This window comes from Anthonomus grandis, unplaced genomic scaffold (assembly GCF_022605725.1).
Source record: "Anthonomus grandis grandis unplaced genomic scaffold, icAntGran1.3 ctg00000651.1, whole genome shotgun sequence".
Classification (NCBI taxonomy): domain Eukaryota; kingdom Metazoa; phylum Arthropoda; class Insecta; order Coleoptera; family Curculionidae; genus Anthonomus; species Anthonomus grandis.
The window spans coordinates 27,627-40,282 of record NW_026088565.1 but is presented as its reverse complement, the minus strand read 5'-3'; the positions used below and the strand labels follow the sequence as shown (position 1 = coordinate 40,282).

The 12,656-nt window shown below is 30.4% G+C and overlaps 1 protein-coding gene across 2 annotated transcripts; it reads left to right on the top strand.

Moving 5' to 3' along the window:
• The first annotated feature begins 3,528 nt into the window (after window positions 1–3,528).
• Window positions 3,529–7,008, top strand: LOC126749745 (uncharacterized). 2 transcript variants are annotated; one of them, XM_050459443.1, is made up of 4 exons: window positions 3,529–3,879; window positions 5,503–5,793; window positions 5,849–5,983; window positions 6,055–7,008. In XM_050459443.1, the coding sequence occupies exons 1-3, from the start codon at window positions 3,743–3,745 to the stop codon at window positions 5,910–5,912; spliced, it is 492 nt and encodes a 163-aa protein (XP_050315400.1). In that variant the 5' UTR covers window positions 3,529–3,742; the 3' UTR covers window positions 5,913–5,983; window positions 6,055–7,008. The 2 variants fall into 2 exon arrangements, 1 of the variants encoding a protein (XP_050315400.1); XR_007665314.1 differs by lacking the exon at window positions 3,529–3,879 and adding an exon at window positions 4,669–4,768.
• The last annotated feature ends 5,648 nt before the right edge of the window (window positions 7,009–12,656 follow it).

Sequence of the window (12,656 nt, the reverse complement as noted above, 5' to 3'; positions counted from 1 at the left end):
ACACATCTCGTGAGAGTGTTTTTTTACAATTAACATGTACTTTTTTAGATCGAAAATTTTGCATAACTTTTTTGGTATTAAAGATAGAGCCTTCATTTAAAAACAGTCAAGTACTCCTAGTGAAGGGGCACCTTGCACATAATTATCAAAATTTAAAAAATTATAGTTTTTGAGAAAAATCGAAATTTCGGTTTTTTACAATTAACATGTAGTTTTTTAGATCAAAAATTTTGCATAACTTTTTTGTTATTAAATATAGAGCTTTTATTTAAAAACTGCCAAGCACTCCTGGCAAAGGGGCACCTTGCACATAATTATCAAAATTGAAAAAAATTATAGTTTTTGAGAAAAATCGAAATTTCGATTTTTTTACAATTAACATGTGCTTTTTTAGATCGAAAATTTTGCATAACTTTTTTGGTATTAAAGATAGAGCCTTCATTTAAAAAACAGTCAAGTACTCCTAGTGAAGGGGCACCTTGCACATAATTATCAAAAATTTAAAAAATTATAGTTTTTGAGAAAAATCGAAATTTCGGTTTTTTACAATTAACATGTAGTTTTTTAGATCAAAAATTTTGCATAACTTTTTTGTTATTAAATATAGAGCTTTTATTTAAAAACTGCCAAGCACTCCTGGCAAAGGGGCACCTTGCACATAATTATCAAAATTGAAAAAATTATAGTTTTTGAGAAAAATCGAAATTTCGATTTTTTACAATTAACATGTACTTTTTTAGATCGAAAATTTTGCATAACTTTTTTTGTTATTAAAGATAGAGCTTTCATTTAAAAACTGTCAAATACTCCTTGCAAAGGGACACCTTGTACGTAATAACCAAAAACTAAAAAAATTGTAGTTTTTGAAAAAAAATCGAAATTTCGGTTTTTTACAATTAACATGTACTTTTTTAGATCGAAAATTTTGCATAACTTTTTTGGTATTAAAGATAGAGCCTTCATTTAAAAACAGTCAAGTACTCCTAGTGAAGGGGCACCTTGCACATAATTATTAAAATTTAAAAAATTATAGTTTTTGAGAAAAATCGAAATTTCGATTTTTTACAATTAACATGTACTTTTTTAGATCGAAAATTTTGCATAACTTTTTTTGTTGTTAAAGATAAAGCTTTCATTTAAAAACTGCCAAGCACTCCTGGTAAAGGGGCACCTTGCACATAATTATTAAAATTGAAAAAAATATAGTTTTTGAGAAAAATCGAAAAAATTCGATACGGGGGGGTATACCCGAAAAATGAAAAAACCCAAACTTTGAAGGTCGATATCTCGGCTTCTATGGGAGCTATCGAGAAAATTCCAACGGTTTTGTCTTAGTTTCGTCCTTCTGAATCCAACGAGACCATCCGCAAGGTCGTAGCTTCTACGAGAGCCGAGATATGGCATTTTTGTTGTCCATTTTTGGCCTCAAAAACGGACGTCGAAAACGATTTTTTCAGGATTTTCAAAGTGCTCTCATTCCCTTAGTTCTGCTCGGATCCTGTTATAACCCGGTGTTTTCGTAATCTAGGTGATCCAAATAAGACGCTGGTATACTTAGTTTGGTTTCGAAAAAAATCAATTATTGGTGAAAAAATTTGATACGGGGGGGTATACCCGAAAAATGAAAAAACCCAAACTTTGAAGGTCGATATCTCGGCTTCTATGGGAGTTATCGGGAAAATTCCAACGGTTTTGTCTTAGTTTCGTCATTCTGAATCCAACGAGACCATCCGCAAGGTCGTAGCTTTTACGATAGCCGAGATATGGCATTTTTGATGCCCATTTTTGGCCTCAAAAACGGACGTCGAAAACGACTTTTTCAGGATTTTCAAAGTGCTCTCATTCCCTTAGTTCTGCTCGGATCCTGGTATAACCCGGTGTTTTCGTAATTTAGGTGATCCAAATAAGACGCTGGTATACTTAGTTTGATTTTGAAAAAAATCAATTTTTGGTGAAAAATTCGATACGGGGGGGTATACCCGAAAAATGAAAAAACCCAAACTTTGAAGGTCGATATCTCGGCTTCTATGGGAGTTATCGGGAAAATTCCAACGGTTTTGTCTTAGTTTCGTCATTCTAAATCCAACGAGATCATCCGCAAGGTCGTAGCTCTTACGATAGCCGAGATATGGCATTTTTGATGCCCATTTTTGGCCTAAAAAACGGACGTCGAAAACGACTTTTTCAGGATTTTCAAAGTGCTCTCATTCCCTTAGTTCTGCTCGGATCCTGTTATAACCCGGTGTTTTCGTAATCTAGGTGATCCAAATAAGACGCTGGTATACTTAGTTTGATTTCGAAAAAATCAATTTTTGGTGAAAAAATTCGATACGTGGGGGTATACCCGAAAAATGAAAAAACCCAAACTTTGAAGGCTTATATCTCGGCTTCTATATGATCTACCGGGAAAATTCCAACGGTCTTGTCTTAATTTCGTCCTTCTGAATCCAACAAGACCATCCGCAAGGTCATAGCTTCTACGAGAGCCGAGATATGGCATTTTTGTGGCCCATTTTTGGCCTCAAAAACGGACGTCGAAAACGACTTTTTCAGGATTTTCAAAGTGCTCTCATTCCCTTAGTTCTGCTCGGATCCTGTTATAACCCGGTGTTTTCGTAATCTAGGTGATCCAAATAAGACGCTGGTATACTTAGTTTGATTTCGAAAAAAATCAATTTTTGGTGAAAAATTCGATACGGGGGGGTATACCCGAAAAATGAAAAAACCCAAACTTTGAAGGTCGATATCTCGGCTTCTATGGGAGCTATCGGGAAAATTCCAACGGTTTTGTATTAGTTTCGTCATTCTGAATCCAACGAGACCATCCGCAAGGTCGTAGCTCTTACGATAGCCGAGATATGGCATTTTTGATGCCCATTTTTGGCCTCAAAAACGGACGTCGAAAACGATATATCAGGATTTTCAAAGTGCTCTCATTCGCTTAGTTCTGCTCGGATCCTGTTATAACCTGGTGTTTTCGTTATTTAGGTGATCAGAATAAGACGCTGGTATGCTTAGTTTGACTTTGAAAAAAATCAATTTTTGGTGAAAAAATTCGATACGGGGGGGTATACCCGAAAAATGAAAAAATCCAAACTTTGAAGGCTCATATCTCAGCTTCTATGGGAGCTATCGGGAAAATTCCAACGGTCTTGTCTTAGTTTCGGCATTTTGAATCCAACGAGACCATCCGCAAGATCGTAGCTTCTACGAGAGCCGAGATATGGCATTTTTGTAGCCCATTTTTGGCCTCAAAATCGAGGTCGAAAAAATACTCGATTTCTTAGTTCTGCTCAGATTCCCTTATAACCCGGTATTTTCGTGATCTACTTGATGAGAATAATCCGCTGTTATAGTTAGTTGGAATTCGAATAAAAAAAAAAAATTATGAAAAAATTTGAAAGGGGGGTATATAATTTCTTACTGATAAACAGTGTGGGGCGGGTGGGGGATATGGGTTGACTCACTCGTTTACATGTGACCATACCTTTTATTTTTCAGCTCTCTCTGCAACGACCCGGACTAACTTCTCTTTCTAAAAATGACCGAAACAGTGGTGGGGGACGTATGTGCAGACATGTAGCACACTTTGTCATGGATCGTCTCCTTTATGGGCCCAGTATTCGGTCGGACCTGATACCTCAGTGGACGGTAGTGGTCGCTTTCTTTACCTACTTGATCAAGGACAATGTAGAGTGCAAACAGGCGGTTTTAATAGAAAACCTATTGGAGATGATTTTGGATGTCCAGCTGGACCAAAGCTGCTGGGTGCGGAAGATCGGGGTATGCCCCGGAGAATTTGAATAAGGAGCTCGTGGTGCGGTACTGCAATCAGATACTGGGCATTTCAATGAACTGTTTGGATTATCACAATTTGGGGTAAGTTTCTTAACTTTTCTCAAAAATCTTTTATAATTCTGGTATTTCTTGTTTTACGATTAAATATCGTTCATTATGATTTGTTCTGTTTTTGATCGGAAATTCGGTGCAAAAATTTTATTTTTAATATTACATCTAGTTTTCGAGAAAATAAAGATAAACTGTTTAAAGGCTTTTTTCAATTTTCTGGAAAACTGTTAGACTTAAAAATCTTTTTTTTATTGAATCTGATGGGCATTGAGGGTCCAAACGACTTTTGTTAATACAATTTTTTTTCTGCAACCAATATTTTTCCCGAAAAAAAATAAAAACCGAATTTATGAGCAATTTTCCAGGGTTAAGCCTTTGCATTTTTGAGAAAGACTTTTTGCGTATAACTTTTTTTTGGTGCATTTTTCGAAAAGTTTTATATAATTTTTTTAAAGTGTTTTAAATGATCTATCGATTTGCCAAAAAAAAATATTTTTTTTTCAATTTTTCAAAAATTTCAAATACCTCCCATAACTCCTTTATTTTCGTTTTACGGTTAAATGTTATTCTTTGTACTTTGTTCTATTTTTAATTTGGAACAAAAAGTGTCTATAAAAATTTTGAAAATTAAAAAAATTTATCAAACCCGTAGTTCTTTCTTAAATATATAATGTAGCGGAACGACCTCTAAATTTGCTATAGTTCGTTCTATTAGAATATCGGGCGTCTTAAATATTTTATTTATTTGTGGAAATGTATGACATTCTTTAAACCCTACATTTCTGCTCGGAGTATACTTATGATTATTACTTCGTTTATCACACTTCGTTTACATTATTTAATAAAGAAGTATGGCGCTTTTGACTCCGTGGTTCCGTTAAAAGGTTTTAATCCGGGTTAGTGCTTTTATTATTAATAGGTAAGGTTACAACTGTCCTGTTTCTTGGCTAGCAATTTATGTTATCTATTTTGTTATTAACAGGTGTTAAAACTAAGCCCATAACTGAGGTGAATTAACTGAGATTTCCCGACATAAGTGATTTCTTTGACATACGAATCCTCTTTTCTCTCTCTCATCTCTCATCTCTCTTCTTTTCTCTCGCACTTTGGCTACTGCTACTTCTCTTCTCCTTCTTCTTCTTCCTCTTTTTTAAATGCCTGGACAAAATTATTGATTTTTTACAAGCAGTTGAGTCCTAAGTTTCTTCTGCTTCTTCTTTTTCTTCTTCTTCTTCTCCCTCTTCTTCTTCTCCCTCTTCTTCTTTAAAAACCTCTAATACCTGGATTCCGTTTACATACACTTACTTTGAATAAATCTCTACCATAAGAATTACAAATAAAACATCTAATTTTGACAGTAACAATTTATTAATTGATTGATTTTATTGACCGGCAAGCTTTTCTGTGATTATCACAGACTTTGTTTCTGGTGATCAAATCTCAATATGGATTTTAATGAGTTTTTAGTCCACATTATCAATATTGTTCATTTTCTAAGTCAATTCAGTAAAAATTCCAGGATTTATTTCTTAATAAATAAATAGGACCCGAAGAAATAACTCGACAACGAGCTACTCAACTGTAGGTTCCTTGAAAGGTTCTACTCTTAATTTAATCATTTACAAAATGATCGACCTATTCTTCCTTATCTAGGAACGAAAGCGAGCTGATCCTGGAGTCCCTGCAATCCTTCTCGAAACTCCTGAACAGTTTGCCAGGGTTCAAATTCAGTTCCTTTCAAGTTACCGGAGCAGTGAGGATCAAGTTGCTATTCGGTCAAGAGGATCCAGGTCTAAGGAGATCCTCGATCCAGTTATTAGGAGATCTGGCAACATCCCTTGGCCAGGAGACCAATTTTGAGGCATTCAAGGATCGAGTGAGATCCAAGGGAACCTCATCACTTTACTCTTGCATCTATGCAATCCAGACGTGTATGTTGTCAAGGTATGACTTTTTCGGATCATTTTACTCACTTAACTCATGCATGGACCCCATTTAGGCCTCTAAAAGTACAATCCAGAAGGTTGGCCCTTATCTGGATTTTCCGGAGGTATACCGCATGATCCAGGAGTGTTTGGGCGACGACACCGACTTGATGTTCACGGATTTTATTAAGGAGTTAATTAAACGCATAGTAAGTAAATGGCAGCACCTTAAATGTAATATTCATGCAGTTTGTTTGTGATCTATTTTGAATTTAATTAGGGATTTATGGAATCAATGATATCAAGGTTACTTGGGGATCAAATCGAGGACGAGTTGGTTTAATGGTGGTGTCTAAGCGCCAATCCCGCCCTTGTCACCGGTTTTTTCTACGCCAAACTACTAAAGTTTCACTGGAAACTGTCTGCGATAAACTGATTAGACTGATGCAAGACGAGTCAGAAGAAGTTAGGATTAAGGCAAGTCAAGCTATATCGTGTTTGTTTTTATAATTATTTATTTTTAATTTTTACAACGGGGCACCTTGTACGTAATAATAAAAAACTAAAAAAATTGTAGTTTTTGAAAAAAAAAACGAAATTTCGGTTTTTTACCATTAACATGTACTTTATAAGTTCGTAAATTTTGCATAACTTTTTTGGTATTTAAGATAGAGCTTTCATTTAAAAACTGTCAAATACTCCTTGCAAAGGGGCACCTTGTACGTAATAATCAAAAACTAAAAAAATTGTAGTTTTTGAAAAAAATCGAAATTTCGGTTTTTTACAATTAACATGTACTTTTTTAGATCGAAAATTTTGCATAACTTTTTTGTTATTAAAGATAGAGCTTTCGTTTAAAAACAGTCAACTACTCCTAGCGAAGGGGCACCTTGCACATAATTATCAAAATTTAAAAAATTATAGTTTTTGAGAAAAATCGAAATTTCGGTTTTTTACAATTAACATGTACTTTTTTAGATCGAAAATTTTGCATAACTTTTTTGTTATTAAAGATAGAGCTTTCATTTAAAAACTGTCAAGTACTCCTTGCAAAGGGGCACCTTGTACGTAATAATCAAAAACTAAAAAAATTGTAGTTTTTGAAAAAAATCGAAATTTCGGTTTTTTACAATTAACATGTACTTTTTTAGATCGAAAATTTTGCATAACTTTTTTGTTATTAAAGATAGAGCTTTCGTTTAAAAACAGTCAACTACTCCTAGCGAAGCAGCACCTTGCACATAATTATCAAAATTTAAAAAATTATAGTTTTTGGAAAAAATCGAAATTTTGGTTTTTTACAATTAACATGTACTTTTTTAGATCGAAAATTTTGCATAACTTTTTTGTTATTAAAGATAGAGCTTTCATTTAAAAACTGTCAAGTACTCCTTGCAAAGGGGCACCTTGTACGTAATAATCAAAAACTAAAAAAATTGTAGTTTTTGAAAAAAATCGAAATTTCGGTTTTTTACAATTAACATGTACTTTTTTAGATCGAAAATTTTGCATAACTTTTTTGTTATTAAAGATAGAGCTTTCGTTTAAAAACAGTCAACTACTCCTAGCGAAGCAGCACCTTGCACATAATTATCAAAATTTAAAAAATTATAGTTTTTGGAAAAAATCGAAATTTCGGTTTTTTACAATTAACATGTACTTTTTTAGATCGAAAATTTTGCATAACTTTTTTGTTATTAAAGATAGAGCTTTCGTTTAAAAACAGTCAACTACTCCTAGCGAAGCAGCACCTTGCACATAATTATCAAAATTTAAAAAATTATAGTTTTTGGAAAAAATCGAAATTTCGGTTTTTTACAATTAACATGTACTTTTTTAGATCGAAAATTTTGCATAACTTTTTTGTTATTAAAGATAGAGCTTTCGTTTAAAAACAGTCAACTACTCCTAGCGAAGGGGCACCTTGCACATAATTATCAAAATTTAAAAAATTATAGTTTTTGAGAAAAATCGAAATTTCGGTTTTTTACAATTAACATGTACTTTTTTAGATCGAAAATTTTGCATAACTTTTTTGTTATTAAAGATAGAGCTTTCATTTAAAAACTGTCAAGCACTCCTGGCAAAGGGACACCTTGCACATAATTATTAAAATTGAAAAAATTATAGTTTTTGAGAAAAATCGAAATTTCGGTTTTTTACAATTAACATGTACTTTTTTAGATCGAAAATTTTGCATAACTTTTTTGTTATTAAAGATAGAGCTTTCATTTAAAAACTGCCAAGCACTCCTGGCAAAGGGACATCTTGCACATAATTATTAAAATTGAAAAAATTATAGTTTTTGAGAAAAATCGAAATTTCGGTTTTTTACAATTAACATGTACTTTTTTATATCGAAAATTTTGCATAACTTTTTTGTTATTAAAGATAGAGCTTTCATTTAAAAACTGTCAAGCACTCCTGGCAAAGGGACACCTTGCACATAATTATTAAAATTGAAAAAATTATAGTTTTTGAGAAAAATCGAAATTTCGGTTTTTTACAATTAACATGTACTTTTTTAGATCGAAAATTTTGCATAACTTTTTTGTTATTAAAGATAGAGCTTTCATTTAAAAACTGCCAAGCACTCCTGGCAAAGGGGCACCTTGCACATAATTATCAAAATTGAAAAAATTATAGTTTTTGAGAAAAATCGAAATTTCGGTTTTTTACAATTAACATGTACTTTTTTAGATCGAAAATTTTGCATAACTTTTTTGTTATTAAAGATAGAGCTTTCATTTAAAAACTGCCAAGCACTCCTGGCAAAGGGACATCTTGCACATAATTATTAAAATTGAAAAAATTATAGTTTTTGAGAAAAATCTAAATTTCGGTTTTTTACAATTAACATGTACTTTTTTAGATCGAAAATTTTGCATAACTTTTTTGTTATTAAAGATAGAGCTTTCATTTAAAAACTGCCAAGCACTCCTGGCAAAGGGGCACCTTGCACATAATTATCAAAATTGAAAAAATTATAGTTTTTGAGAAAAATCGAAATTTCGGTTTTTTACAATTAACATGTACTTTTTTAGATCGAAAATTTTGCATAACTTTTTTGTTATTAAAGATAGAGCTTTCATTTAAAAACTGTCAAGCACTCCTGGCAAAGGGACACCTTGCACATAATTATTAAAATTGAAAAAATTATAGTTTTTGAGAAAAATCTAAATTTCGGTTTTTTACAATTAACATGTACTTTTTTAGATCGAAAATTTTGCATAACTTTTTTGTTATTAAAGATAGAGCTTTCATTTAAAAACATTTAAGTACTCCTAGTAAAGGGGCACCTTGCACATAATTATCAAAGTTGAAAAAATTATAGTTTTTGAGAAAAATCGAAATTTCGGTTTTTTACAATTAATATGTACTTTTTTGGATCGAAAATTTTGCATAACTTTTTTGGTATTAAAGATAGAGCTTTCATTTAAAAACAGTCAAGTACTCCTAGTGAAGGGACACCTTGCACATAATTATTAAAATTGAAAAAATTATAGTTTTTGAGAAAAATCGAAATTTCGGTTTTTTACAATTAACATGTACTTTTTTAGATCGAAAATTTTGCATAACTTTTTTGGTATTAAAGATAGAGCTTTCATTTAAAAACAGTCAAGTACTCCTAGTGAAGGGGCACCTTGCACATAATTATCAAAATTTAAAAAATTATAGTTTTTGAGAAAAATCGAAATTTCGGTTTTTTACAATTAACATGTACTTTTTTAGATCGAAAATTTTGCATAACTTTTTTGGTATTAAAGATAGAGCTTTCATTTAAAAACAGTCAAGTACTCCTAGTGAAGGGGCACCTTGCACATAATTATCAAAATTTAAAAAATTATAGTTTTTGAGAAAAATCGAAATTTCGGTTTTTTACAATTAACATGTACTTTTTTAGATCGAAAATTTTGCATAACTTTTTTGTTATTAAAGATAGAGCTTTCATTTAAAAACTGTCGAGTACTCCTTGCAAAGGGGCACCTTGTACGTAATAATCAAAAACTAAAAAAATTGTAGTTTTTGAAAAAAATCGAAATTTCGGTTTTTTACAATTAACATGTACTTTTTTAGATCGATAATTTTGCATAACTTTTTTGTTATTAAAGATAGAGCTTTCATTTAAAAACTGCCAAGCACTCCTGGCAAAGAGGCACCTTGCACATAATTATTAAAATTGAAAAAATTATAGTTTTTGAGAAAAATCGAAATTTCGGTTTTTTACAATTAACATGTACTTTTTTAGATCGAAAATTTTGCATAACTTTTTTGGTATTAAAGATAGAGCTTTCATTTAAAAAAAGTCAAGTACTCCTTGCAAAGGGGCACCTTGTACGTAATAATCAAAAACTAAAAAAATTGTTGTTTTTGAAAAAAATCGAAATTTCGGTTTTTTACAATTAACATGTACTTTTTTAGATCGAAAATTTTGCATAACTTTTTTGTTATTAAAGATAGAGCTTTCATTTAAAAACAGTCAAGTACTCCTAGTAAAGGGAAATTTGCACATAATTATCAAAATTTAAAAATTTATAGTTTTTGAGGAAAATCGAAATTTCGGTTTTTTACAATTAACATGTACTTTTTTAGATCGATAATTTTGCATAACTTTTTTGTTATTAAAGATAGAGCTTTCATTTAAAAACAGTCAAGTACTCCTAGTAAAGGGGCAATTTGCACATAATTATCAAAATTGAAAAAATTATAGTTTTTGAGAAAAATCGAAATTTCGGTTTTTTACAATTATCATGTACTTTTTTAGATCGAAAATTTTGCATAACTTTTTTGTTAATAAAGATAGAGCTTTCATTTAAAAACAGTCAAGTACTCCTAGTAAAGGGGCAATTTGCACATAATTATCAAAATTGAAAAAATTATAGTTTTTGAGAAAAATCGAAATTTTGGTTTTTTACAATTATCATGTACTTTTTTAGATCGAAAATTTTGCATAACTTTTTTGTTAATAAAGATAGAGCTTTCATTTAAAAACAGTCAAGTACTCCTAGTAAAGGGAAATTTGCACATAATTATCAAAATTTAAAAATTTATAGTTTTTGAGAAAAATCGAAATTTCGGTTTTTTACAATTAACATGTACTTTTTTAGATCGAAAATTTTGCATAACTTTTTTGGTATTAAAGATAGAGCTTTCATTTAAAAACAGTCAAGTACTCCTAGTAAAGGGACAATTTGCACATAATTATCAAAATTGAAACAATTATAGTTTTTGAGAAAAATCGAAATTTCGGTTTTTTACAATTAACATGTACTTTTTTAGATCGATAATTTTGCATAACTTTTTTGTTATTAAAGATAGAGCTTTCATTTAAAAACAGTCAAGTACTCCTAGTAAAGGGGCAATTTGCACATAATTATCAAAATTGAAAAAATTATAGTTTTTGAGAAAAATCGAAATTTCGGTTTTTTACAATTATCATGTACTTTTTTAGATCGAAAATTTTGCATAACTTTTTTGGTATTAAAGATAGAGCTTTCATTTAAAAACAGTCAAGTACTCCTGGCAAAGGGGCACCTTGCACATAATTATTAAAATTGAAAAAATTATAGTTTTTGAGAAAAATCGAAATTTCGGTTTTTTACAATTAACATGTACTTTTTTAGATCGAAAATTTTGCATAACTTTTTTGTTATTAAAGATAGAGCTTTCATTTAAAAACAGTCAAGTACTCCTAGTAAAGGGGCAATTTGCACATAATTATCAATATTGAAACAATTATAGTTTTTGAGAAAAATCGAAATTTCGGTTTTTTACAATTATCATGTACTTTTTTAGATCGAAAATTTTGCATAACTTTTTTGTTATTAAAGACAGAGCTTTCATTTAAAAACAGTCAAGTACTCCTAGTAAAGGGGCAATTTGCACATAATTATCAAAATTGAAAAAATTATAGTTTTTGAGAAAAATCGAAATTTCGGTTTTTTACAATTAACATGTACTTTTTTAGATCGATAATTTTGCATAACTTTTTTGTTATTAAAGATAGAGCTTTCATTTAAAATTAGTCAAGTACTCCTAGTAAAGGGGCAATTTGCACATAATTATCAAAATTAAAAAAATTATAGTTTTTGAGAAAAATCGAAGTTTCGGTTTTTTACAATTAACATGTACTTTTTTAGATCGAAAATTTTGCATAACTTTTTTGGTATTAAAGATAGAGCTTTCATTTAAAAACAGTCAAGTACTCCTGGCAAAGGGGCACCTTGCACATAATTATTAAAATTGAAAAAATTATAGTTTTTGAGAAAAATCGAAATTTCGGTTTTTTACAATTAACATGTACTTTTTTAGATCGAAAATTTTGCATAACTTTTTTGTTATTAAAGATAGAGCTTTCATTTAAAAACAGTCAAGTACTCCTAGTAAAGGGGCAATTTGCACATAATTATCAATATTAAAACAATTATAGTTTTTGAGAAAAATCGAAATTTCGGTTTTTTACAATTAACATGTACTTTTTTAGATCGAAAATTTTGCATAACTTTTTTGTTATTAAAGATAGAGCTTTCATTTAAAAACAGTCAAGTACTCCTAGTAAAGGGGCAATTTGCACATAATTATCAAAATTGAAAAAATTATAGTTTTTGAGAAAAATCGAAATTTCGGTTTTTTACAATTATCATGTACTTTTTTAGATCGAAAATTTTGCATAACTTTTTTGTTAATAAAGATAGAGCTTTCATTTAAAAACAGTCAAGTACTCCTAGTAAAGGGGCAATTTGCACATAATTATCAAAATTGAAAAAATTATAGTTTTTGAGAAAAATCGAAATTTTGGTTTTTTACAATTATCATGTACTTTTTTAGATCGAAAATTTTGCATAACTTTTTTGGTATTAAAGATAGAGCTTTCATTTAAAA

Bases quoted from the DNA above. Each gene is read 5' to 3' on its own strand.
- LOC126749745 (XM_050459443.1), top strand. From the start codon at position 3,743: ATGTCCAGCTGGACCAAAGCTGCTGGGTGCGGAAGATCGGGGTATGCC. The intron at 3,880-5,502 runs GTAAGTTTCTTA...TTCCTTATCTAG, and splicing joins TTGGATTATCACAATTTGGG to GAACGAAAGCGAGCTGATCC. The intron at 5,794-5,848 runs GTATGACTTTTT...GACCCCATTTAG, and splicing joins CAGACGTGTATGTTGTCAAG to GCCTCTAAAAGTACAATCCA.